General features: G+C 42.7%; 1 protein-coding gene across 8 annotated transcripts in view; it reads right to left on the reverse strand.

Moving 5' to 3' along the window:
• Positions 1-27,911, reverse strand: part of SORBS2 (sorbin and SH3 domain containing 2) — a 197,640-nt gene that overhangs the window by 45,225 nt on the left and 124,504 nt on the right. For 3 of the 8 annotated variants that reach the window (XM_036298345.1, XM_036298343.1, XM_036298337.1), the window contains 8 exons: positions 24,061-24,199; positions 20,475-20,647; positions 15,515-15,581; positions 14,803-14,847; positions 12,165-12,354; positions 9,383-9,497; positions 2,557-2,715; positions 1,806-1,889 (listed from right to left, as the gene is read on the reverse strand). In XM_036298345.1, the coding sequence (XP_036154238.1) occupies positions 1,806-1,889; positions 2,557-2,715; positions 9,383-9,497; positions 12,165-12,354; positions 14,803-14,847; positions 15,515-15,581; positions 20,475-20,647; positions 24,061-24,199 (972 nt within the window). Of the gene's footprint in view, positions 1-1,805; positions 1,890-2,556; positions 2,716-9,382; positions 9,498-12,164; positions 12,355-14,802; positions 14,848-15,514; positions 15,582-19,783; positions 19,866-20,474; positions 20,648-24,060; positions 24,200-27,911 lie in introns of those variants that run through there. The other 5 variants (XM_036298339.1, XM_036298341.1, XM_036298340.1 and 2 more) reach the window with 4 other exon arrangements.

Below are 27,911 nucleotides of genomic sequence, written 5' to 3' on the forward strand. Positions count from 1 at the left end.
CACTGGGCAGCGTTACTGGTGGTGTGATTAGTATATTTATAAACTCGGTTCATCAGGTCCAATTAGCACCCCTAGTCTCGGGCCACAGAGGAATGCAAGGTCGATTAAAGGAACATTAAGGGAGCAAGTGGACACGTGGAGAGCGTGCTGGTGAGTTTCCAGGGGTGGCTGGAAAAGATAATAGAAAAATGCTGCTAACCTAGGCTCAGAACAGAAATTGGGACAGTCCCTATAAACTGTCTGATCAACAATAAGAACACATATACCGTAAAGCTAGAGAATTTGTTGTCTCTGAAATAAAATACATTTATGTGATTACTTGGATACAAATTAGAAAAAAAAATGGAGAAAATATTCTTCCTTATGAGGCATAGACAGTCTAGGGAAAATTCTTTGGTTTATATTTATTTACAGTCACTTTTGGTCCAGTTCTAACCCAGTCTCCTTTGAATTTTAATGGGAAAAAGGGATTACTATGTCCACCCAGGAGGGAAAATGTGATTTAGTACCTGAGCTTATAAATCAGTCTATGATACGGCAAAAGAAAGACTGTACTCCCTGGTCTTTAGTGAAATTCTATGCAGTGTAATAAACAGTGTTTTCTTTGAGAGTTTAAAATCCAGAAACACCAGTAAAAGCATCAACAATATGTAACCGGCACGCCTCAAATGCACTGCTGTTGGTAGGTAGAGTTCCCCAGTAAAACTTGAGTTGATGAAGGAAATTGCTCTTTGAGGCCTGTTGACTCTGTACCACACAGACTGATTTCTGGAAGGTTCCCTTTGGTGGGGGTTTGGGGAGTAGGGGTGTGGTGATGGCTTTCAGTAGCAAGACTGGAAATCATTCCTTATTTTCCCCTTTCCTTAAGTCCCTGAGAGTAGAGGTGTTTCGTAGTGGGGATATTCTGGCAGGAGGTTACAGTGGGAACTGCCCAGAGGTTGTTGTTGTTGGTGTTGGTTTGGTTGATAGGACTGGGCTTGACATCTGACTCAGCCACTTTCTATGTTGGGCAAATTACTTAGCCCCTCTGGTCTCTGGTTTCTTTTTCTTGGAGGGGCCTTGTGAGGGCTCCCTGGGAAAATGCCTGCAGACCCAGCCTCGCCAGGTGCTTGGTGATTCTTCAGCAATGGGGGCTATAATAATACTAGAGGCCTGGTGCACGGAATTCCCTCAGCCCAACCTGCACCCTCTCTAATCCGGGAGCCCTCAGGGGATGTCCTACTGACAGCTTAGGCCTGCTCCCTGGGGTTCTCTGCTGTCTGCGGGGCCCATTTGGCCGCTCCTGGGTCTCCATGGCGACAGCCAAGCAGGCCCTGCTCTCAGCCGCCGCCCCCGGGACTGGAGGACTCCAGTGGGGCTGAGAGGACTGGGCGCCGCCATCTTTGTGTTGGAGTGATGGTTAATTTGCATATTACTCTTTTATTAGATAGGATTGTCATCATCAAGCCACCGTATTCTTCTGAGTGAACTAGACCAAAGTGGACTGTAAACAAATACACAGCCTCTGTAGGCCCGTAATTGTCTGGCTGCACTAGGACACCGTCTCTGAGCAGTTTGAATTTGCTCAGACATCAAGTGCGCCTCGCGGGTGACTCGGTGGTAAAGAAACACTGCCTAGCACGTGTCCGACACGTTTAACCATTGAGTCCAGAAGTGACTGTGGGCTGAGCGGGACCAGGTTTGTGCCTCTAAGGACACACTCAACGTTTGTTCTCTGAATGACGCCTATCGCTTCTGACAATATGTTGTGTAAGTCAGGCCACATTCCCCTGGTGTTCTTACATGAAGAGTCTAGCCTCACTTACCGGCCGTCCAAACTCCAGCTCTGAAAAGAACTTATACCAGGGCTCATTCTCTAACTCTACGTCATCGGGATGTATGCGGTCAGTCTAGAGCAGACGTGAAGGAAAAGGGAAGGAAAAGGCACACTGAGCAGGTGAGGAGGAGGCTGTGTGGCATGACCCGCGCGCGCATTCACACGCCAACATGCACCTGCTCTCATCCCACACGTCTCCGCCACAGAGGACAGGGGAGTGGAGTAAATCAGGAATGGAGATGAGCTTCGGGGGCATCACGGGAGCCTTGGCAGTCTCCTCTGTCCACCCTCTGCTTTCCCTCCTTAGCCTGAGGCATCGACGGTGAGAAACTGCCGGTGACAGTGAGAAGGCACGTTGACAGCTCAGCAGAGCTTTAGACCAGACTCAGCTGTCACCAGGCAGCTCCTCTGGGGGGTCAGCACATCTGCCCTGGCTGGTCCAGCATTCAGTCTGCAGTGCAGACAGTCCACTCGGGTGCAGGAGGCGGGAGCCCGGGAAGCAGGAGGGGAGGTGGGGAGAGATCCAGGTGGGGAGGAGTGAGAGGTGCTGGAGGTGGTTATGGGTCCACTGGCAGGAAGACTGGGGCTGGGTGAGGAGCAAGAGGGGCAGCCAGGTGGAGGGGGAGGGGGAAGGGGAGGTTAGAAGCCGGCCTCTGACTGTCTCCTAGCCCCTGGAACGCAAGGACTACACCTACATGTCCAGACAGGCGTTAGGAAAGTGAAGGCAGGAGGGAGCTCACCCAGATGGGAGAGAGAGCCGGGGTGCTCGGGCTTGGTGTGGGGAGCCCACTCCTGGGCGGAGGGGAGGGGCTACCAGTGACTTCTCCATATGGTGACATAGGAATGGGCTTCCGGCTGGGTTCCCGGGGAACAGGTGTCGGAGTTGTTGGGAGAGGGGGCTGCAAGAAAGGGCGAGGAGAAACTGGTTCAGTAGGTGGAGGTGCTGAGGGAATGGTGGGGACAGCAGCAGCAGCAACTTGGGCCTTGCCTTAGGCAAGAGAAGGCGGAACAACTGGGGATGGTCTGAACCACTGGAAAGATGTGGAGGTAAGGAGCCTCTCAGAGAGGGAGGAAAGAGCACATATTGCCTGGCCGGGGTGGCTCAGTGGTTGAGCGTCAACCCATGAACCCGGAGGTCATGGTTTGATTCCTGTTCAGGGCACATGCCCGGGTTGTGAGCTCCATCCCCAGTCAGGGGCGTACAGGAGGCAGCTGATCAATGATTCTCTCTCATCATTGATGTTTCTCTCTCTCTCCCTCTTCCTTCATCTCTGAAATCAATAAGAACATTTTTTTTTTTAAATGAAGAAAGATCACATTTTATTAGATACCCCAAGTATCACTTTCTTCCTGCCGACCTCGAGCTATGGAAGTGGATTTGGGTGGGTTAGTTTTTATTTTTTTATTTTTTCCCCACAGCACCTTGGTGGTTTAGGGCTGGGCAAAGGGTGGGGGAGAAAAGTTGACCCTGGCTTGGTTGACACTGTAATTTAGAGAAAAAACCAATTTATAATTGACTTGCTCCCCTTAGTGGTTATTGTATTTAAGAGAGAAAAACGGGGAGCGTTAATGTAAACTGTTGGAAAAAATACATAAATTACTTTAAATGAGAGCAAACTCAGCCTCAGAGCATTTACATTACCCAGTGATATCCTAGTGCTTTCAAGCAACTCATGCTTAAGTCAGAAAAAGACCCCTTTGGGTCCCTGGAAGCCAGTCTCCCAATCAGGGGAGGGCATATTCTTTGTCCTACTGGATGCTTTGAGGTAGTCTGTATTCAAACAAAAGCCATTATTTTGAAATTAGCTTGTCAGAGTGTTTTATTGTTTTTTTCCCCAATAGTTTTAAAATAATATATAGCCTGTATTTATTAATCTATTATATCCAAAAGGTTTTTAGAGATGTGCTTTTTATTTCATATTTTATAATATGAGGTTATCATGGTAGCTACAGACAGAAATGGAAAAGTTGGGACATCACAGCAAAATAGCGACAGGGTCTGAGTTATCCAACCTGTGCAGTGATCATCATGGTCAAAGCCGTGTAGTAACCTGGGGAATGGTTCGCGTGGCCGCTAAGCGATACGAGCAGAATAGGACCGTGTGTTTGTACAATAGTCACAGGACCGTGGCTGGTGGAGCTCCGTAAGAAAACACACGCATTTAAATAACAACTGAAGCATATAACTACTTTATGGAATAGTTCGCTGGAGCTGATCTTTAGGGAAAACCATATTAGAATTTTCCAGCAAATTTTGTTTTGTTTATAGAGCGAGGCCTAATCATTTCTCCACAGAAAAACGAATCTTTGGCTTTTTGCAAATCTCATTGTTTCTAATGTTATGTACTTAAAAAAAATGGTGAATTCTTGATTTTGTAATCTCAGCTTTCGAGTACAGTCTTTGTTTTTCTAAGGCGAGATAACTTTTTCTTAGAGGAAACAAATTAAAAAACAACACACATGTTGAACAGCAGAGGGCAGCACATTCACTAAACAAACATGTATTTACTCGTGGTTACAACTTCACTTTGACTTCCCCCTTAAAAAACATAGAAAGACGGATATACAAAATTTTGATTTTACAGAAACATATTTCTCTTCTACACTATGGAAAGGGGAACAGAATGTCTGTTGTCCTGCACCCTGCCTTAGAATGGCAATTTTCTCTGAATCATGATTTTATAGATTAAAAATTCAGTGTATAGTCACAGTGGGCAGCTATCTGGAATCCATGCCAATAGAAAATAGAGGCGACACCCTAAACAGCGACAACTGGTCATTATCTATCACATTGGAATGTGGTGAGAGGCACGTGCTTGAGCAGATCCTTTAGGCTAAAGAAGCCGTAAGCGGCAGAACTGGAATGTTCTCTTTGCTGTGGCTGATCTACTGAATCCCATTAGTCATGTGACAGTTAACGGTGTTAGGTGGCAACCTAGACCCACTGCTAAGGTACACAGAGGCCTGAAGACAGTAGCGATAGACATACAGTCAGCCAACAGACATGCATGCACACTCTTAATCTCACTCAATCAACACTTTTCACTTGTAACTTGAAAGTTCCTCTGAGTGGTTGGACGTGAATATGAACACTCAGATACTCATAGAGGTAGCTCTATTTGCTCATAAAAGACAAGAGCAGAACTGTTGCTGCATATCTTTCTAAACTTATTTCTGACTTTTCCAGAACATCTAGCCAACTGGTGCTTAAAACCAAAGTCAATCAGTGCAGAAGGAAGTGTTTATGAAAATCTAAACCTACAAGTCACACATGGTTCTTATTGCAAAGCAACCAAGAGTGAGTAATTGTAAAGTTTTTATGTTTTCCACAGTTTAAAAGCATTTAGTTGCTTTTCAGGTTTCAGAAATTCCACTGTTCTCAGTATTCTCATGGCAGACATATAGTTTTTACATATTGTTCAAACCAGAAGAAGTGTCAGCATAGAAATTTGGTTCTTTAAATTTTATGCTCATTAGATTTTCAAGCTTTAATGGCATTAGCGACTATGTTCTGTATTTGTTGTGGTTCCACAATAAATGCCATACATGTTGTGACTTGGGGTAATTGTGGTTTAAACCAGCAGATGAAACCCCCCAAATTTTTAGAGTTTAAGTTTAGAATGAAAATCTTCATTGATAAAGAAGCTTAAGTTCACTGAGATTTAATTGCATTTCAACTCTACACAGTGTTTTTAATGATTATTCCTTCTGCTTTTATCGTTATGTGCTGGGTTAGTTATGGCATAGAAAGGTAACATCTTCGTATTATTTCCATTTTTATCAAGCATAGAGAGGTCCTAAATCAATGTTGTATTTAAATTTATTTTACTTTCCTGGGCTCACCTATATACAATCCAATCCAGATGGGATGTAAAGTTTCTATTGCTATAATCCCAGTAGAGAATTTGTATGACTGTCTCATGGAATAAATGGTGGTTCAAGGCAGTTAAAGTTAGATTCCTGGTGATTGCAAAGTACTTTTCAAGATCAAACATTGGCCCATTTGATCAACATTTCTAAACTTACAGTCAGATGAACATCTATGCACTTTAAAAAATTGCATTCACTTTAACTTTCACGTTGAAGAACATAAATGCATAGTCTATGTATTTCTAAGGAAGAAGGGGTTCCTTTAGGCCAGAGTCTGGGGAAGGACTTTCATTGACACAGTCCTGCCCTGCTATGCCCTGCACCAGGGATCTGTGAAATCAGTGGATCACAATGACTAATAGCAGTGCATCGAACCTCTCCTGTGAGTTTTGATGGAAACACACTGTGCCTTTTTGTCACCAGATCTGCAGACTGTGCAGATAAGCAACAGAACAAGGATTCAGTCTCACCAACTTTCACAGCAAGGGCAAAACCTATATTCATTGATTCATTCACTTTTTAATTCAACCAGCATTCACTCAACACCTACTCTGTGCCAGGCATTGTGCTAAGTGCTGGGGATACAACTGGTGCACCAGACATGGTCCCTGCTTTCAAGGAGCTTAAAGTCTAGTGAGGGGGACAGACCAGAGACCATTACAATTCAGTGTGGTGAATGAGGGGGAAACGCCCCAGGCTCACAGCAGGGGGCGCTTTGCACCTACAGTTGAGGAGTCCGGGATGGTGCCCTGGGGAAGTGAGATGAGGCATTTCCATGTGAAGAGCAGGTGGTGGATAGAGCGTTCCTGGCGGAGGGAACAGCCTGTGCAAAGGTCTGGTAGGGAAGGAATTGGTAGAGCTGGAACAGAGTGAGTGAGGCAGGAAGGGCAGGAAGAGGTATGAGGCTGGAGAGGTTAGTGGGGCCAATGCATAAGGCTTTTTGGAAATTATAGAAGGAATTTGGATTTTGCTCTTAAGTTACTTGAGAGCCAGAGGGAGTTTTGAGCAGGAGATTTTATAAAGACTAGAGAATTAGGGAAACGAATCAGGTGGCTGTCCTTGCAATCCTGGCATGGGTGGTGGGGGAGCAGGCGGAGGGGCAGTGACAGTTCTCCTTGGGGGTAGGACTTTGGGATCCCTGGGGGAGAGGAGAATCCAAGATGACATTTGGGAAAACTGGGCAGATGATGGAGTCATCTCAGAATTGAAAAGGGCAGCGGAGAATTACCTAGCTATTTATAATTTACATAAAGTTAAATATTAAAAGAGCAAACGCTCTGCTCACACGCCCCCTGGAGTAAAATGACCTGCGAGTGCATTCAGAACTTCTGGAAATCCTTCGGTGTTGCCCATTTGCTAAGACATCACCCTCACCTAGCAAACCTGCTGCTCGTCCTCCACACCTGTGTGCTCAAGCCGCTCCAGCGCCCATGCAGACGGTATCAACATACAGCCAGTGTCTGCACCGCCACCAGGAACTTAGCCCCACCCCTTTTCTTTTCTGACTCAGGGAGGCCAGATCTTTTTGATCCGAGGGACAGTTAAAAACACCTGGGTCTTGCATCTTAACTACTCAGGGCCCAGGTTCCTGGTTAAATTAATCAAGTGCACTAATTTATTAGAAGTTGGCAAATAAAGTATGCTAGACTGCAAAAGAATCGAATAATCAAATCCACTGAGATGCTAATGACTACTAGCTGAATATGTTTCCTACTCAGCTAATCGTGCTGGTGCCTCTGTGCAGTGGTGATTGAGTGCACCAGGCATGCGTGAGTCTGGGCTCACGCGTGGTCCCAATACCCTCCAGCAGCCTGACCCGGACAGAGTTACTGACTGTGTGCTTCAGTCCTTCATCTGCCATGTGCCTACTTCATAGGTTGTTCGGATCATTACATGATATAAGGCATAAGTTACTAATTACAGGGCCTGGCACATAGTAAGTGCTCACTAAGGATCTACAACTATTGCTATGGTTTTTGTTGTTACTGTTGTTGTTATTAAGCCCAAAGATACAAGTAACGTGGGCATTTCAGTCACAGTGGCAGGGCCCATGAATGAGTTGCTAAGGGGGCAGAGGGAGGATTCCTTAGGTGTGCCTGTTTTAACCGGCTAGCAGATGGTCTATTTCACACAAATGCAGGTCTACCCTGCACCTCCATTAAATGAAAGCCTCAAGGTTCCTCTATTGTTCACTATTGTGTCCCCAGCACCTCATACAATGCCTGGCACGTAGTTGGTGCTCAGTAATTTTGTTCAGTGAGTCAATAATAGAAATATCTTTTTCCCTGATGCCACAGCCATCAAAACATTTCAATACAGTTACAACGCGCATCATCCGAAGAGTATCATAAATTGTTAGAATGATCATTGAGTTTTGGTATTGACACTTAAATCTGAGACATTATTTTGCTATTTTCAATTTTATGCAATGGTGACCTCATGATTCACTCAATTCTCATCCTAGAAATGACAAAATTCAATCACATAACCTAGTAAGTGGGGTATAAATTTGCAGTGGAGCTTGCCACTCAGGCATGTTCCCTTTTGTCAGTTTTTCTGTTAAAATTCTGTTACTTTGAAAGATATGAGTTATTTGTAGAATGACAAAAAAAGGCTTAGATAAACATCACATATGAATTATGTGCTTATGAGGTTCTTGGACATGTTTCTCAAGAACATAACCATAAATACAGGGCTTCAAAAACGAAATCAAGGACATTCAACGTGGGTGTGGTGAGGCCAGGGTTTCCAGTCAAATTTCAGAGCTGGCCTTGCATTCAATACGATAATGTAGTTTCTTGGATACTCTTAAAGGAGCTACCAAAAAAACCCTCTCTCCTGTTCACTGACACCTAAATTCTTTTAAGACAAGACAAGACAAGGCAGAGAGTAAGTTGCAAATGACATCAACTGTTTCCCTGGAAGCAGACTGGGACAGAGATGCGGAGGAATGACAGTTCAGAGATCCCCAGGGCACCGACCAAGGAGGGAAAACAGGCCAGAAAGGAAGACAGGGACCTAAACACCAGGAGGGCCAAGCAAGAAGAGCCTGTTTGTTAACTGCACTTTGGAGAAGCAAATGGTTACTTTCCACCTCCTATAGCTTTTTGTTTGCATAGGATTTAAATAAATAATCGTAAAATACTGCAAAGTTTAATCTTGATCCATTAGATGGACAATCAGGCAGCTCGAGGCTCGGTAACCTGAGAGAGATTTAATAAGAATCCATTAAGACCAACTTGTTATAAAAAGACATTCGGAAAATGTCCCCCGAAGCCCGAGAAATAATAACAAATCCATGTAGAAACGAAGGGACATACTGCCTGGGTGCATATCTATCCAAGAGATTAATGAATGATTTTCCTCATTAGTGTTGTAGACTAGCGAGTAAGTGTTGCATTTATGAGTGTTCTTTTTTTTTCCAATTAAACTCAGAGCTATGATTAGACATGGCTATAGTTACATGCAAATATAGTTACATCCTTTATTTGATTGGTAGGAACGATACATATTAGAAACTGCATCTTCAATTCCAAGACGAGATGCATAAAACATGATTCAGAATAAACGTGATTTCTAAATAATGCCAAGTTAATCCACTTTGCGACAAAAATTGCTAAATGATATGAAATGTGGGTTTACTTAAGAGCCCAGGGAGCCTAGAGAACTGGCACCGTGTTCGGGACAAGTGCTTACTGGTCGTTCATGCTGCAGGATCGACGACTTCCCCGGTTCATATTCGAAAATGCTCCTGGGCTCAGAACGAAACCTTCTCGTGTCCACCTTTCTGTCTGGAGGGTCCCAGTCATGCCTGGAAAGAACCAACAAGTTACATGTGAAAATAATTCCCTAGGCTCAAAGCAGTCGTATCTACCCACTCGCTGTTTTCAAAGTTAATTTTCGTGTAGGTTTTAAAAAAGTCTCATAGGATCAAAACTAATCTGTCCCAAACACCACATTTATGTTTTTTTTTTGTTTTTTTTTATATTTTTATTGATTTTTTACAGAGAGGAAGAGAGAGAGATAGAGAGTCAGAAACATCGATGAGAGAGAAACACCGACCAGCTGCCTCCTGCACATCTCCCACTGGGGATGTGCCCGCAACCAAGTTACATGCCCTTGACCAGAATCGAACCTGGGACCTTTCAGTCCGCAGGCCGACGCTCTATCCACTGAGCCAAGCCGGTCTTGGCCACATTTATGTTTTGTTTTACATAAATGACTTAGAGAAAGTCATTTCTTTTATTTTGTATTATGTTTTCCTCTGTTTTTTCTTTCATACATTGATATGACCCTCCTGCTGGCTCACACACTCACACAAAGGATGAGGAGACACGTGGCCAGGGAGCTGCTGTGAGCCCTTAGGGCGGACACAATGGCAGCTGTGCACGTCTGTGTTTGGAATAAGTGGTGCTTAGGCTCCATTACGCCATGCAAGTTTTCCCGTCACTCTGACCTGGCATCCTTGACTCAAAGTGACAAGGAGTAATGCACACGCCATGTTGGATCTTGTTCAAAGGGCATCATGGTTTGTGGAAAGTACCAAAGGACCACTTGGGTTGCCATCCACAGGAGCCAGCTGTGGGCCGGGATCCTCCCTTGTGTTACCCTTAAAAAGCCAGAGTCAGGCATCCATCTCATCCCCTGGGAGACCCCGGAACCAGCCTTTTCCTGAACTAATGTCCTTTGAGGGGCAGCCACAGAGGGACTTCAAAAATAAAGCTTTTTAGGTAGCTGGTGCTGAAGAAGGCTTCCAGGGGAAGAGGAATTTCCTGGCTTTAGGTGGGGCAATGTTGACCCCTGGAATGGATGGAATTCTGACTCCATGGCATGCTGGAAATAGAAATGCCTTAAGGGACAGGAGAATTAGGGGCAGGTGCTGGCGTTCTGGTAATTTTGGGAATAATATCCAGCACAGGTGTTTTTGAAATTTTTAAGAGATTTGCATATTTCTTAATGAGAGATTTATTTTTACTAAACACATAGAACAAATAATACACTTAATTCTGAGTTAATTCTGGTTCTGTGTTATGGCAGAGATACCATTTATGTCTAGACAGTTATTTATCAAATTTAAGACATCACCTTTCTAAACATAAAATCCATCATGAGAAGACTGGTAAAATGAGAATCTTCTCACATATGAAGTGTGTCCATTTTCGTGGTATCTTATACCCTATACAATCATCAGTTACTCTTAATGATACCATGCAGTGTTGAATATAATAGTTTTGAAATGGGTATGGTAGGTGAATGCTTAATAATCAGTATTAATACTGAATAATTATTATATCCTTATTTATTAACTGCTGGTATAACATGAGCCATGATTTCAGTCAGAGGTGAGTTTGAACTCTGCTGTATGAGTTGAGCAAGTTGTTTCAATTTTCTAAATCACAGCATCTTTCTCTCTAAAATGGGTTTAAAATAAACCTTATCTCATTGGGTTCTCAGAATTAAATGATATAATAGAGGAAAAATACTTTGCCTAGTGCTGGGCTCATAGCATATTCTCAATAAAGGTCACTTATAATTGGATTATTAGTCATAATCTTAATTCTTAAGTGATGCCATAAAAGTTTGCTTATAAATTTTTATTTTTGTGACAGTAGTTTTTATCAAAACACATCTGTGGGGAAATGAAAATTCGGATCATCTTGAAAAACTGGTGAAATGAGTCTCCGGCAGACACTTGTTAACGAATGACTTATTTATGATTCATGAATAATTTTCCTGCTTTCAAAGATATGTTTTTGTGTATCAGAGGGGAATTTTAAATAATTAATAGACCTAACATTTCAAATCTGAGGAAACTGAAAATGAACTGCGTAGTCTCTGGGGTGCTATGCCAAAAAGACTACATCAATGATTTCTTTTTATTTGTCTTCTTCTATGCATTTAAAAAAATAAAAAAGTAGATCTTGTGCCCATGTTATGCCAGGTCTAACTTAGGTCACTATAATATTATGAACCAAACTTGCAAAGGTGCTCACTATCATCTCAATAGGGGGTCAGTGAGGCACATGTACAGTAGATCCTTGGGTTACATCAGAGATCTGTCCCTACGGCGCGACATAAGATGATTTTCGCCGTAAGTCGGAACCCACCTACAGAAGCACCTACGTCACTCACATGGAGCACATACACAGCAGGAATGAAGTGAAACAGTAAAAAAAAAAAAATTGAAAGAAAGATAACAATCCCTGACCTTTACTTGTGGTGAATAAATAATAAAAAACATAAAGCACATATGTACATACGTCAAAATGACAGAACTTTTTTTTTTTTATAAATACATGGGAGATGGCGACGTAACCATGAAACGACGTACGTGGAGTCCGACGTAACCCGAGGACTGCCTTATTGACTGAAGATTATACATATACTGTCTCCACCAATTTGTTTACTGAATGCCATGCGGCCTTATTTTTATACTAAGCTAAACAAATATAGGCCACTTTGGGGGGAAATGCCTTACTTCTCTGTTGAAGACCGATCTCTGGGTCGAAGTGGTGGGACTGGAGGAGGAACATGGGGGGGAGGGGCTGGGGGAGTGGCATCCTTAAAAGTGTCCGTGCCGTTGTCAGAGTGGCTTTTGGAGAGGGGTCTGTAGGTCTGGGTCTTCGCAGCAGGATGGGACTGAGCACTGTAGGGCGAGTTGTACAGGCCTGTCGTGAAACACAATAGAACAAAACAAAACAGGGGCAAATGACATTTAAAAAGTGCATTAAATTCTTTGTACCCCATAAAATATCCAATGATTTTGCCCACATTATCATGAATAAGCATATCCATACTGCATGCATTGGGCAGGATGATCATTAGTAATTAACGTATTAATCTTTATGAAGAGATTAATTTGTTATTACTGTATTCTGTACACAAGAATTGGCGACAGTAAATCTCTGTCAATCATTTTAGAATTAGTAATCATTCAGACTAGTACTAGGAATAACTTACAGGTACTCAGCAAATTTTCTCCTGGAGAACATAAACTAATGACATAGTTAAGATTCATATATGATAATTGACATGTTAATTGTAATTAAACACAACACTGAGCAAGTTATGTATGTGCCGTGTAAGGCTTAAGGAAACAGAAGCCCTTAGTAAGCCTGGAGCACATCTGGGAAAAGAGACACAAATAGAACTCTGCTGGAAAATAATTGGGAACATGGTAAAGGCCAAATGCGGAAAATATACATTAGTCATGAAAGGATTTTAGAAGATGGTGGATTGGTCTGAGAAGATATCATGGAACCGAAGGCACCAGAGTGGGCCCTGAAGGGCTGGTTTGGAGGGTAGGCGAAGAGGGTAGCAGAGATGACATAGAAACCAAAATGAGGCAGAAAGAGCATGACCCATGACAGCGGGATGGAGGGTTAGTAGAAGGGAAGAGACTAGTTGCAGTTGCTTTGTCTACTGATTAAATGGTAAAACTCTCTCCAAAGAGCTCCGCAAGGTTGTATGTGACTATTGTCTGATTGACTAATCACTAATGGATGCAAAACATTCTGAATTTCCTGCAACCTCAGTCTTTTGAGCTAAGCCTATTTTCACTTTTCTTCTCCGGAAGTTCCATGCAAATTGCCATGACAAATACAAAGAGATGATGTCCGCACTTTTTGTTGGCCTCAATTCTACTGTCTGAGTTCAGCTTCAGAGCTTGTTAAAAACAGGACAACAGGCCCCCAGTGGAGTTGCTTATGCAAAGATCCCATGTCACAAACTAGACTCAACTTAATTCCAGTGTAGGCCTCTCTCAGAAATAAAACCTTAAACCAGCAGGAGTCACCTGGGCAGCACTAGTTAGGCCATCGGCCTGATAGGCCCCAGCCCTCCCCTAAGGGAAGGTGACCTCAGTGACCATCCGCTTTCTCGCCTGATCTACCTTCCTTGTCCTGCTCCCTTCTGCCTGTCAAGTCTTTTATGTTGTGCAGCTCCTCGGAGCTCCTGTCTGCCTGCTAGATGGGAGGCTCCCCAACTCGTGAATCATTGACCAAAGCCAATTAGATCTTTAAAATGCACTCAGATGAATTTTGATTTTTTTACCAAGCTAAGCACAGGGGGTGAGTTCGGAGTACCTGTGGCCAGGAGTAAAAATTGAGGCAACATCTAGTGGGCCCCATGTGAAAGGTGGACTATCGGGAGCAGAAAACCAAGGGCTTGTCACCTCTATGCTTTTTCTGTTCTCTTGTTTGTTTGATTTTTGTTTTGTTACTTCTCTATTTGTCTTTGGAGACTAGTAGCAAAATCCCTAAGAGTTCAAGAGTCTGTGCACTGGCCCTTAGGTGTCCAGGAGTGGGGAACATTTGCGGCTCTGAGCCAGGCCGGCAAGGGCACCCCTTGTGGGGCTGCTGGTGTGTACTAGTAAGGGGAGAGCAGACCCATCCACTGAGCCTGCTCTAAACGAAGAACAGGCCACGGGCAGGGGTCTGGAGCCCGAGGCTGAGCAGGGACAGGAAGCCCCGTGTGGGATTCCCTGGTGTGCCATTTAGGAGGAAGTCATGACAGGAAACATTTTCTAGGGGTTCCCTCACTTTAGTCTGCAACCACTTCACAAGATACCAACACACTCAAGTACAAGCAGAAATGCCCGGAATTGAAGTGGCTCTTTATGACCTGGGCAACTCTGAGTCAGAAGAGTGGCCGGCAAAGTGGGATTTTAAACAACCCTTCCATGAATGGGTGCACTTTGGAGCAAAAGCATGGGCAAGGTCACAGAACACTGTGCCTGACTTGTTTGCCGTGAAGTGTATCTGAAAGATCTTACGCAATGGCGCTCCCTCTCTCCTCTGATAAAAGGCGATCTTTATCTTATTTTGTACCCTTACAGTGTGTTCTTTCAGGCTGGCCTTCACAGTTGAGTTAAACATTCCTGAAGCCGAGAATCAACTAACACAGGAATGAAGGCTGTAAAACAGTGTTAGTTCTCATATCCGAGAGAAGAGATCAATCCTTTTGTTAGGCATGCTATGAGAAAAAAAGGGGGGGGAAGCCGCCTCCTCGTTGTGTAGACTGAAAACATGCGCCCACAGTGGTAAAAGTGAGGCTAAAGTTCTTCCAAGCATTGCAAGGCGAAAAATACTCATTGCACGCAAGGGACGCCGGCCTACCTGCATTATATGTATAAGGAGTATTGTACATGTCTGTGTCATCATCTAGAAAACGAAACATACATATGATGGTAATGCAGATTGCGTCACCGCATCACAACAAGACAGCAGAACTTCACAGAAACAGCAGACATTTGTTAGAAAACCAATGTACTTTGCCTAGCTCAAAATACCATAAAAATATATTTTTTTTCAAATACTGTTTTTGGGACAGTCTGTAACGTATTTGCTCTTTGGCCATCCAAGGTCAGTAACTTTGCCTCACTTCCCGGCCTTCTCTTCTGGGGCCTGACTTTCCTTTAGAAAGTGCTTTAAATATCTCTGTCAACTCAGCGAGACCTACCTATGCTCACTCTCTGGATAGGGAGCAGACACGTGGACAGAGGGATAATGAGTCTGTCTAAGTGAACAACAGGCCACACTGGAGTTCAAATTGTGGACAAGGAAGGACGAAGGGAAGAGACCAGAGCAGCTGGCGCCTCCTCAAGGTCACCACCTAAGAGGCTTCTTGGCAGATCAGGGGTGAGGCAGGAGCACAGAGTCTGGGATTTGAAGGGGTGATATAAGGAGGAATCTTCACAAGAAACAAGGGAGGCCAGGAAGCTTGTTAGGGTCTTGACATTTGGGGTGAACCAACTGTGTAAACGGGGAGGATACATATACATCCTTCAACCCACAGGGACCCGATGGGAACAGAGAGCAACATGCATACCTGGCTTGTGCACCATGTGAATTTGCTTGAACATCGTCTTGTACCAGTCCTTCGGTCTGTCAACTGTCTATAAAAGAGAATGTCCAACAGTTACAAAGCTGCTTCCAGATCGATGTCGTTTCTTCATGTTTTTCTTTCTATATTTTATCTTTTTTATTAGCAAATTTATGTTCTCTGGTTGATAAAAATCTATCAACCAGTTTAGGCTGAATTGGAGCATTATACGTGCTATGGTTTTATTTTATCCTCATCAGAGTTTTGCCCAGCACTCGACAGTTAATGTTTGCACAAACATCTATAATAATAAAAGTGTAATATGCTAATTAGACCGAAGCCAGGGCTGCAAGTGAAGCCAGTGCTGGCAGCCGGGTGAAGGAAGGCCTACTCTTGCATGATTTTCGTGAATCGGGTCTCTAGTATTTATATAAAAGTCACTGAATAAGAGATATAGGGTTATTACAGTGTTCTTCACTCCTTTTGGAGATAATTATCATTATCCTTAAAAAACTTTTTAGTGAGTGTTCTGTGTAAGACATTATTTTTAGAATTAACAAAGGAATATTTTTGACTCCAACTGTATTCTGGTCAACTTAGGCTCAGAGAAAGAAAAATTGAATATTTTCTACTCTAAGTTACTAAAGTACCAAGTGTAGGGACACAATCCAGAGTCTGAGAGCAAGTCTAAAAATGGAGATGTTGTTTCAAAAATGTTGTTAACCTGATAATAAAACATTTACAACATTTGCTTTGCTAAATGGCAAATTCCTTGAGCACAGAAGTGCCCCCATCTGCAGCCCAGGCTTTTGATGTGATAGAAGCGAGAAGACAATTAATGTCAGATCAGCCTAGATTCCTATCTCAGATCCTTTCATTGCTGTTTCCTACCAATGTGAATTTGGATAAGTTAGGTAACCTTTGAGAGCCTCGTTTCCTTCTTTTTAAAATGAAAAAATATATCCACATCATAAGATTGTTATGGAAATTGAATGAGACAATGTACACAAAAAGATTTAGAACAATGCCTACAATGCTCAATAAAAAACCATAGGGAACATCAAATCTTTATAGAATAAAAAATGAATGAATCCAGATTGTTGCATGGAACTTGACCATATTGTGTACCTGTGAAAGTAGACAGACACCTTTATAATCCTAATTAAAGATTTTTCTTGTCAAGATCTTTATCTTAACTTTTTCCAGAGCTACTAGGGCAAGAGGCTCAACCATTGTGTGTACAGTGACTAAATATACCAGACTTTCTGAGACAATTCCCTTGATATAAAATACTCCGTTAGGACTGCCACAAAAATATTCTTATACTGGTTAGACTCAGCTTTGGTTTCAATTTGATACCCTCATTTTTCTTTCAGAAATGTGGTCACTGCATTTTTTTCATCTGGGAATTGAGTTTTGTGCTATATCCAATTTTATTTTGGTGTCTAGGAATACATGAGTCTGTAATCACCACAAGTATAGATGAACTTTAAGGGCTACTTGACTTTGTGGCGAATCACCTCTTCATTCATTCTACGCTTTTTTCAGAATGGAAAAATTGAGGGGATTGTTGATGGACTTTATGTTCAAATGGTGGTGGCTGGTAGGATGGGGTGCAGTGATGAAGTCCAGTTATTATTTGCTGGTTTAAACGAAGTAACTGATCAAGTGTCTTTAAGGGACATTTATTTTCATAAAAGATCGATTTCTCTTTCATTAAGCTTCATTTCCTTTACAGTATTCAGCAACAGAAAAGAAGACATAAGCTTGTGCAGAAATGTTTTCCAGTCACACCTGGACACGACCGATGGCAACAAGGATGCCTAATAAATAAGTCATAGCCCTGTATATGGCAATGGATCCTGACAGACAGGACTTTTCCTGCCTGGCTGGAGGGCACGTATCGGGCAGGAGCTCAGTTCTGCCATCTGCTAGCTTTATATGGTGAGCACAGAGATGCCAGACATGCCCAGCCAGTTGGCAAAGGGGAATATGAAACTGGCCACACAAAAACTCTGTGTCCCGTTCTAAAAGAAGTCCTCTAAGCATTTCAACCTTGTCTTATAAATGCCATCGTGGAGATTGTTATGGCTAATCCTGAGACTAAGTAAACAGAGGCCTACTCACATGTGAGGATGTCTACTTTTGTAGGTGTCCTTCAAAATTATTTTGCATGGACACTAACTACTAGAAATCCACTATTCAGTGTTTTCAGTCACTTCGGCTGAGCATACCTGGATTTTCACATTCCTACAGTTTACAGATGATCAGAACTCTAAGTGATTTAACATGCAGGGATTTCCAACAGGGGAAATATGCACATTCTCTACACATCAGTATGCAGTTATTCTAGTCGATGTTTGCTCCTTTCAACTTTGAAAATGCTCAAATGGCCCTAGCCGGTTTGGTTCAGTGGCTAGAGTGTCGGCCTACAGACTGAAGGGTCCCAGGTTTGATTTTGGTCAAGGGCATGCACCTCCGTTGCAGGCTCCTCCCTGGTCTGGGCCCTGGTCAGGGCTAGTGCAGGAGACAACCAACCGACGTGCTTCTCTCACATCAATATTTCTCTGTCTTTCCCTCTCTCTTCCACTCTCTCTGAAAATCAGTGGGAAAATATTCTCAGGTGAGGGTTAAAAAAAAAAAAGATTAAAAAAAGAGAAAATGCTCAAATGGTGCTGTATTTGAAGGAAAAGAAAGGAGTCTTGTATTTCACTTAACTAGCTGGCCGTAATTAGACAGTCCCATGGGATCTGAACCCTGGTGGGTTCTGTTGTTGTTGCTAAGAATGGCGGTAAAAGGCTAACACAGAGGGCCCGGGTCACATGAGAGAGGGCAGTTGGGGGAGCCACTTCCCTTCGTTCAAGTAACTCAAAGGTACATTTGTTGACTCTTGGCTTTCTAGAGTTTCTGGGTTACTTTGCACAATTCTGTTCCCTGGGACTGTGCCGGTTTCTAGAATGAGACTACAACACGATACAGGAGGCGGCACTGCCTCTGGTGTATACATTCGCTCAGCAGAAAGTCCATGTGAAGCAACCCAGTCTGACAATCATTACAGTCTACATGGAGGAGAAAGAAAAACAGCCCTGGATTCTTGGCCTGCAGAGGCTCAGCGATGGCCTGACTTGGCATTTATAAACACGGCTATACTTGGGGATGTGCTGGGGCAGGCTGGGAAATAGGAAATAGACCTACACCTTCTTTGTAAAGTTCTAAATGGCCAAATAAGAGCACAGCTGTACATAGAAACTATATTTTATCTTTGACTTTATGGATTGAGAACTAGCATTGAGTATGGTATATGTGTTAACGTGTGCATGTCTAGACGTGCTCATGATTCAGCAATATATAAACAATATCAAATTTTAACATTACTTGATTTTCACCATCCACATCATCTCAGGTTTTTTTCCTTTTAAAAACGAACAAGCAAGGCCTTGCTATTTAAGAAAATTACGTCTAATGGGTTAAAAACAGAAGGTCAGGCTTTGCATGTTCATTTCTAGCATCATTTGTTGACTTAGAAACACACCCAGAGTCTCAGATAAAAATTTTCAGAGAGAATCTATAACTATATAGAATCAGGGATCTCCGAATTTATATATATATTGTGCCTCAGGGATCAATTAAACAGAACCAATGACAGCATACTTGTCTGACACGATAGCTCCACATTATTAGGAAAAACATTTTAAGTGTAACCATTCTGAATCAGAAATCTTGAAAGGGAAACCAATAACAAAACATTGTCACCAGAAACATGTAGTCATCCTAAGATTAAGAATGTTAATCATGATCCCTGAACCGTTTCTGTCCCTTAAACATGACAATCAACAGTTCCAACTTAGATTTTGAGGATTTTATAATTAGTCACATTCAGTGTTCTCAGAATCTCACGAGTATAAAACCCACAGCCACTGCTGTACAGACTTACTTTTTTGGCTTCCAATTCTAGTACAGATGCTTGGAATAGTTAATTTTTAACTTTTCTCTCTGTATACAGAACACGTAATCCCCACAGAATAAATACAGATTCAAGGAGAGAAAACCCCCACACGTGGTCTTTCGTCCAGCTGCAGCGTTTCCGATCGGACCACTGCATTTTCCTGATCCCTTTCCCCTTCTTTTCCTCTACCCTCTTGTTTTCGCATCCTCTCTCCTCCAGGTTTGCATTCCAGGGAAATAGCTCTTGGCAACATCCCAGCCAGGTATGTGGGTGTTGCGGACACGTGTAGGCAGCCTGAGCTCTGCTCTCCAACCGCCCCCCAACATCACCTGCAAAGGCGCTGCTGCTCTCATCCTGGTGGTTCCCAAGTCCGCCCGCCGGTAGCACAGACCTTGTCTTCAAGTGGACTGGCTCAGCCAGCGGCTGCCTGCCCGGCTCCCAGAGCCGCTGCTGCTGCTGAGCTTTGCCAGAAGGGGCTGCCCCGTGCACTGAGCAATGCCCTGGCAGCGTTCAGAGACTAAAAAAAATCCAGACACTCACTCAGCATCCCCGAGAGCTCCCAGCAGGCCCAGCTGAAGAAGGAAAACTCTCAAACGTGTATTTTCCTGGTTGTTTCTTTCCATGACATTAACTCCCTTCACTCTGATCACCTCACCTCCCAGCCCTCAGCCCCCAGCTCCTCACCTCCTGGGGTTAACACACACCCCTTTCAGGGAACAAACGCCCGGGCTGTCTGCAATGCACATGGGAATTCAACGCAGCAAAGCAGTCACATTTCTCAGTCCTTCCCTTTTCCTCGTCCTATTGCCCTAACACTCCTCAGTAGAAGGTAAAACAAGACTCTTGTCATTTCACAAAATCACAAGTTTCATGATTTTTCATTCAAATGGAGAAACAGATTGTGTGGTTAGCTCCCATGGACAGCCCTCTCTCCGCCACACACAGCGTGAGCTGCATGAGAACGGGCAATCCTCATCAGACCAGACAAGGGGTGCACGGAGCCGCCCGAATCCAGCCTACCGTTCTGATGGCTGTGGGGATGCCAGACTCGTCCACCGGCCCGATCCCGGGGTAGTGGGGGGCTTTGATGACGGTCACCCTCTTCTCTTCCTCCGAGGACCTGTACAGCGGGATGGAGCTGCCCACCGGGCCGTCCAGAGACTGCGCGTGCTGGGCATACGCCTCCGTGGAATCTGGGGAGAGAATGTGGCGACATAGAATGCGTGTGATGCACGGGGAATCATAAATTAATGGTGCCTCTTGCATAGTTGTGCCAAACGTGGCATGGTCTGTATTCCCATCCCGATCTCTCTTAACTCAGTGACCTTAAATTTGAGCCACTGGTTGCTAACAGGGAGGTGCATATTGAACACACCTATAACAAGACCCTCCCGTTTCATGAAGAAGGGTGAGGGCAAGAACAGCCTTGGTGAGAGGCCTTGTGGCCTGTGGCAGCCACCGTAACACAGCCCTTTGCATGCACCGCCTCTTCTCATTGTTCCAGTCATTCTGTGGGGGCAGAAGCTGGGGCGAGCTGAATCCCAGCTCATAGTTTACATTACTATTCTTTTTGTGAAACTGCTCGCTCTTTCCAAGTATCCGAACATATACTTGGCTTATGGGTAAATAAACGACTTTATTAGTATTAACTTTTATTCAAGTAGCCAAGATGGCCGTCATGTCTTTGCTTTTAGTTTAAAGTACCAAACACCACGACTTCTGGCCCCGTGAGGATACAAACCGCCCTAAGCATATAAATAAGATGGGATTTATTCTGTCCCTATCTTCATGCCATGATTATTAACTTTTGCTATACTTTCTCAAGAAAGGAGGGGACTTAGTGTACTATATGTTCACTTACTCTTAGTTCAGAGATAGTTGTGAAAATCAACATTATTACCATTCACCTGGGGCAACTGATAATACAATTTCCTGTGTTCTTATCTTTGTTGTTGTTGTTGTTTACTCCCCGCCCCTTTTTTTAAATAATAAATTTCAAAATTTTGGTGACCAAGAATGATTCTTTGTCACAGGTGGTCAGATCTGTCTCTCAGAAAGGTCTTTTTTTTTAAATATAGATATGGAAAAGTCCTAATGTTTTAGGTTAGCAATGATATACTCACTTAAAAATTTAACTCATCATTATAAGGATAAGAAGAGATCAACTAAAATCCATTATATTATTTATAACTGCTATTACTATTATGGCTATTTTCTATTTCATTTGCAACAGAAAAGCATTTTCAATCCATTTCTGATGAAGAATGATTAAGGCTGAAATAAAACTGCTTTATGTACCACTATAGTAGTAGATAAAAGTAATCTTTTCCAGGCAGCTCCAAAGTAAGATACAATGTGATATTTGACTCAGCTTTCCCATTTAATTTTAAAAAGGATTTGACTGAGCAACCATGATCTAGTATTTCTATAAAAAAAACCAAGCTTTTTGAGACCCTAATATGTGTAAAATTTCTGCCTGTATTAACTTTGTCTTCATTTATGGTTCATAAGAGTCTATGAACTTAAATAATACAAGTCAACCTTTTATTTTATTATGCTCTTATATGCTCCACTAACTCTCATTTTTGCTGTTTTTGTCCTAAACTAAACATCAAGTTTCTCTAGGTCAGGATAGGTTTGTACATTCTCCTCAGGACCTAACTCAGCATTGGCCAACTGGAATTTGTTCAATGTTTACACAGAGAATTTCTTTCCATGTTCATAGTTTATATGTAAAATCTACTCAATGGCACTCTCTAATATAGAACCCTATCTACATTCAAGTATTTATATATATTGTTTGTTGAGGTGACGTGAAAAAATTGTGTTCATTAAGGTGAGCAATGGGGGTGAAAGAGTCAGACTTTGACAATAATTATTTGGGAAAATATTATGGCTAGAATCATTTGTAGAGTTTTACTGCAGATGCGTCATAATACATAGCTCTGTAAAAAATCTAGATATAATGAGCTCCTATTGTAATACTACACCAGTGACTAATTAAGGGCAACATTCTGGCACAAGGACGTTCTGCTTTCTTATACTCTAAAAGGCCGTCGTTATAAGAGTCCCCGATCATTCCAGGAGCAGCATTAGTAAAGCACAAGCATCATTAAACTTTTCTTTAACGAGTCTCCTGGCTACATGTGAGCTACAGAGGTTGTGCTGACACAGAAGCTGAGTCCACAGTGCACATGGCGAATATTCTTGGGTAAACTAATGGCATTGTGTTCTTTCAATACACAGCAGTGTTGGGGAGACGAGGGCGCTGCTGCTATTGGGGAGGAAATGGGAGTTAAAGCCCTCTGCTCTCCTTTCTTGCTCCCTGTAGTTGGTTGGTGGCCAGAGGATGGGCCCCTCCTACTTTTCTGAGAGCTGTGCTGCGACCACGTGGTCCTCTGCCTTCCTCTCCGCTTCCTGCTGCCCTGGAGGCCTGGTTCAACATCATGAAACCTTTTTTTTTCAGCTTCAATTCATATGATGCTCTGATTTAGTCTGGGTTGGCTTTATTTTTTTGGTAATGTTCTCGGTTATTTTTTTACATTTCTGAAAACTAGGAAAATGTATGACCTTGTTTTCTAAGCTGTTGTAATATATTTTGCCACATAAAAATATTTCCATCGTTATATAGCAGTTTCTTCCCCAGCAAGCTTCAAGGAGTTCATGAGCCCCGTGAAATTATATGCTGGAAAGTTTTTTTTTTTTAAAATAAATGTTCAAGTGTTCATTTTGTATCTGGAGGAAAGCTCTCTCTTTCGTCTAATTTTTATTTCCCAAAAGAGCTATGTTTTGATGAAATCCTGGCATCATCTTTTAAAGCAGTGGTTCTCAACTTTCTGGTTCTTTAAATACAGTTCCTCATGTTGTGACCCAACCATAAAATTATTTTCGTTGCTACTTCATAACTGTAATATTGCTACTGTTATGAATCATAATGTAAATATCTGATATGCAGGATGGTCTTAGGCGACCCCTGTGAAAGGGTCGTTCAACCGCCAAAGGGGTTGCGACCCACAGGTTGAGAACTGCTGCTTTAAAGGGACTCACATATCTGACGGATGGTTTTCTGGCCTCAGTTTGAGTAGTTTACTGCTTTGGGAGGCAGTAGTTCAGTGTGTACTACTGTGTGAGGCAGCCTGTGCCCGTCGGTCTGCTTTAACTGTGAACCAGGTCTTCTTTATAGACACCAAAAGAATGTTCTACAATGACAGTTTCCCCACGAAAGAACAGGGTGCCTCCACATGGATGGTATTTACCATATATGGAAATGCACCCTGTGAATGTTCTCCTGGTGATGTGAGCTCTCCCCTCCCTAATGGCCCATCTTTTTCTCTCTAACCCCCCCTACCCCAAATATCAAATTGCCTTCCCCAGAGGAAGGTACAGAAGCAGTCGCTGCCTTGGGATGACTGGGTGCCTGTTTCTTCCGAGGCTGAGTTCACGTGGTCCCTAATGCCTCCCGAGGATAGGGTCTTTAATCGTGAGCTGATGAACGTGTCTGCCTCCTTTCTAAAAGTTACTCCAATGCTTTATATTATTTTCCTCATGTGGTCTGTACTCGCTATTTTGAAATTATCATGAAAATCATGATGATCCAGCGACTTACCGAGTGACCGGCCATGAGGCATGATGATGCTGGAATTGAGGGAGCCTGGCAGGGAGTAGGCTGAAGGGGAGAAGGGCCGCTGGTAGTAGCTCATCGGACTCACAGCACCTCCCGAGTTTCCATTCACTGTTACCTGGCTCTGAGAAAAGTGCGGACATCCCGTTAAAGCATCGTTCCTTTAGATGACAGTGAAAGACTTCATTCAGATGACAGGCATCAGCTGTCCAGCTTCTATTTACTCTGAAAACTGATGTCTAGAGGGACAGGGTGCACATTTTCAGTGTCTTCTCACTCTTCCCTTATTTCTGAAATCACTCTCCTATATGCCAGAGGGCGCTGGGGGTGATTAGAAAGCAGCTGACTGGTGGGCATGCCCCTTTGCCAACAGAGATGCCAAAGGTACCAGTAAGGAGTCAGTATAAAGTAAGCCTGGAGGGCAAGTTTGCTCTTATTGTCGAGTTAAATTGTCAGAGCACGTCACACTGCTCTGCATGGAGATTTGAAGTGAATGCTCTTTGACCGATGAAAGGGATTGGTTCAGACTTGGTCAGGGATACCCTCTAACCAATCAATGTTTCCGGGGCAAGGTGATTATTAATAGAAGGAACACAGTTGTTTGGATTTATGCATCATAAATCAATCTATTCTAGGAGAGTCAAATACCTGGTAAAAGACATGCTAACCGCTGGCTTCTCCCTCCTCCGATCTCATTTAGCACTTTATGGGCCTCTGTTTGGTTTCTTAATAATGTATTGTTTTGATTGCTTTATACCTGAGTATTGTAATCCCAAAGGTATTTCAAGCTTCTTGTCGGAGATGGTCATATAAGTGCTTCTTTTAAACACAGATTTTATAACACGCATCCTGGTGCTAAGAGCATAGTAGATACTCAACAGGTACATATTCTAACTGAATTGAATCGGCCGAGTTCACAGAGGCGGAGCATGCCCCTCTGTCCACACACGCTGAGCACTGAGGAGGTTACATAATGCATGCCAACGACACAAAACATTGGTAAGAGCATGGAGTTAAGATGTCCTTACAGCTGAGCACACCAAACACACATATGCACATAGATAAACAGAATTGGTGAACTTTTTCTACTTAGTTTAACACAAAATAAAGAATTCTACAGGCCTGACACACAGATGCATGATTAGTTGCTTATTTCCATGATTTTTTCACTTTAAAGTAGATGTTTTCAAGTGACCTAGACTAAACCTAATTTCATGACTCTATAGCACTGCCACATCTGCCCTGACGTCAAACATTTCATTACAGTGAGGTGCTTCTTGACTACGTACTTTTCTAAGTTGTGGTGGAAATCACCCTCATATCCCAAGTGCCTGTGTTTTGAGGATCTTCTACCTGAAGGGCAGTGGGCATGCAAGTAAGTGTGAGGCACTGGCTTTGGAAGCACCCCAAAGCTTCGAGCTCTTATTTACCTTGGATGAATTATTTGAGACTATTTTTCCTCCCTGCCCAAATCAAGTTTGGTTGATCTTTGTAAACATAACTTTAAAACTGTTGGTATAATTAATGTTAAAACCAAGAAAATTTCTATTTAAAACTATCATGGTACTATGTTACTAAACTTAAAAAAGTCATTCTAAATCCTATTTTGTCTATGACAGTGCTTATTTAAAACTTCATTATAAAGTCAATTTTTTAGAAAAAAATATTCCTATTTTTTTTGCCTAAAATTATATGCCTTTCAAATTGAAGTCATTATCTACACATTATATGCAACTGAAAATCTGTGTCATAAAATTTTAAGCACTTTAACCATTCATAAATCATTTAGTAGAGACTACTTGTCACAGACATTGAAATGATAGAATATACATGGGAAATATGTATTGCTCTAAATGGAAGATAAATTATTGATATGTGAAACAATATCTGTATTCATAAAATTCTATCCTGGAATGGCTCAGGAAAAAGAATTCCAAAAATATTATAGGGCTCAATTTCTGCAGGGTAGGTTAGGATCATTTACATCATTTAGTCCTGAAAGATAGTTTGGGTTCAGGAGATGAAGGTGTTAGTGAGGTGGAGCAAGAGGCATTAGCATGATGTAGTCAGTAATTGTGCAGGCGAGAAAGAAATACATAAACTACTCACATGAATCTCCCAGTTAAACCGTTACCTACCATGATCTAATATTGGGTTACCATTTCTGAAAAATTCTAGTTTCTCTATAATCCAATCACCATAATATTATATGTGTGTCTATCTACATTTCTGAGGTGATTTCTTATTAAGGCCAATCACCGTCCAACTAATTAGCTAGAGCAGCCAGTGTGAACGTAAATCACTCTAAAATGAATGAAGAGAATGTAACTGATTTTTCGGCCCACAGTGGGTTTCTGAGGATGAGTGTCATGGATTTCCTGGTAGACTACAGAGAATCAGTTTACTAATAATCAGCATCTATGGGAATAAAATGCTCCGCAGCAAAATGAGATGGTAGACAAGCAATCAGTCCTCTGGCCTTTGGAGACCTGTTTGAAAATGACGGGGTCAGAGGGATGAAGCATAGTTTTGTGCATGGCAGTGGCCACTAAGGCGATGACACCTGTGGTGTGAGAGTCAGCCATCAGGGGCTCCTCTGGGATGGCTGGGAGCACTCCCTCCATTGGGAGGAGTCTATGGTGGGAGCCCGCGGTGCTGCCTGTGGAAGGTAATCAGGAGCAAGGAGAGGTGTTCATGTCAACAGGGGTCCATGTAGGTGTGAAGGCCCCAAATCAGCAGGTGGAGGCAGGGCAAGGGGTGCTGACCTGAAGCCTGGTTTTGGTCAAAGTATTTTGGATAAAAGGTGGCATGGAAGGGGGAATGGGGAGAGACCTGTGAAGCAGCTGGTCTGTGTGTCTGTGAAGCATTTACCTCCAGCACACTGGCAGTTAAGCTCTGGTTTCGAAGCTGAGTTTCAGGAAGAAATAATAAGAGGAGATATAAATTATCCAATTAAGAAAACATCTATTTGTAACGTGGAGAGAAGGCAAACCTTGGGCTTTATTTGCAAGCACTTGAAGGAAATGCATTGAGAGGATTAGGTGCTCACCACACAGGACAGAAAAGCATGAAAGCACGAGGAAAGGGAACACAGCAAGTGGTTTTTGGAGACAAGACCAGATTTCATACAGCACTGCATGGTCTTTCTGGATGGGGGCTTGAGAGTGTCGGTATAGTGGAATTTTTGTCTTCAAAAGTTTTAGGTTTTGTACTTGTGACAGTAAAATGCCATCAGGTTGTCTATTGATCAAAAGAGTTACTTTTCCCTTCACTAGAGAAATCTTTGTAGCATATCTACTGTCCCCAGCCCCTTCCTGGGAAATGTCCCCGAAATATAAATCAGTTTGTTTACTATTTTATGATTAAAGATATACATCAGGACTGATCAAACTGAAAAACAACTAAAGGGAAAGGGAATTTTGTCTACTTTCCCACTCACTGAATCTCTTTCTTGATTTCACTAGGAAATACTAAAAGAATTAAACGTTGAAATGTCCTACCATGCAAATAGTGGTAGCCATGTGTGACCATGACGTGCAAAAGAAAGCCAGCCACTGATGATGGTTAGGATAGAGCCTAGTTCGTTAGAAGAACTACTGTAGGTTTACCTACCAAGTCATAGGTAAAGGAGAAAGAAACTGAAGGAGAAAGAAAAGGTTTAAATCCCCCAAGGCTATGACCCAGGAGGCTCGACATGGTGGAGGGTTGTAGTAAAAGGGAGGGAGGGGTTGGCCCATTAAAGGTCTGGAGCTCTCCATTCTAACTGTGAGGGTGTCTGGCCACACATGTGTAATCCTATATAATCAAAGGCTAATATGCAAATAGACTGAACAGCG

The sequence above is a fragment of the Myotis myotis genome, unplaced genomic scaffold (assembly GCF_014108235.1).
Source record: "Myotis myotis isolate mMyoMyo1 unplaced genomic scaffold, mMyoMyo1.p scaffold_m19_p_3, whole genome shotgun sequence".
Taxonomy (NCBI): domain Eukaryota; kingdom Metazoa; phylum Chordata; class Mammalia; order Chiroptera; family Vespertilionidae; genus Myotis; species Myotis myotis.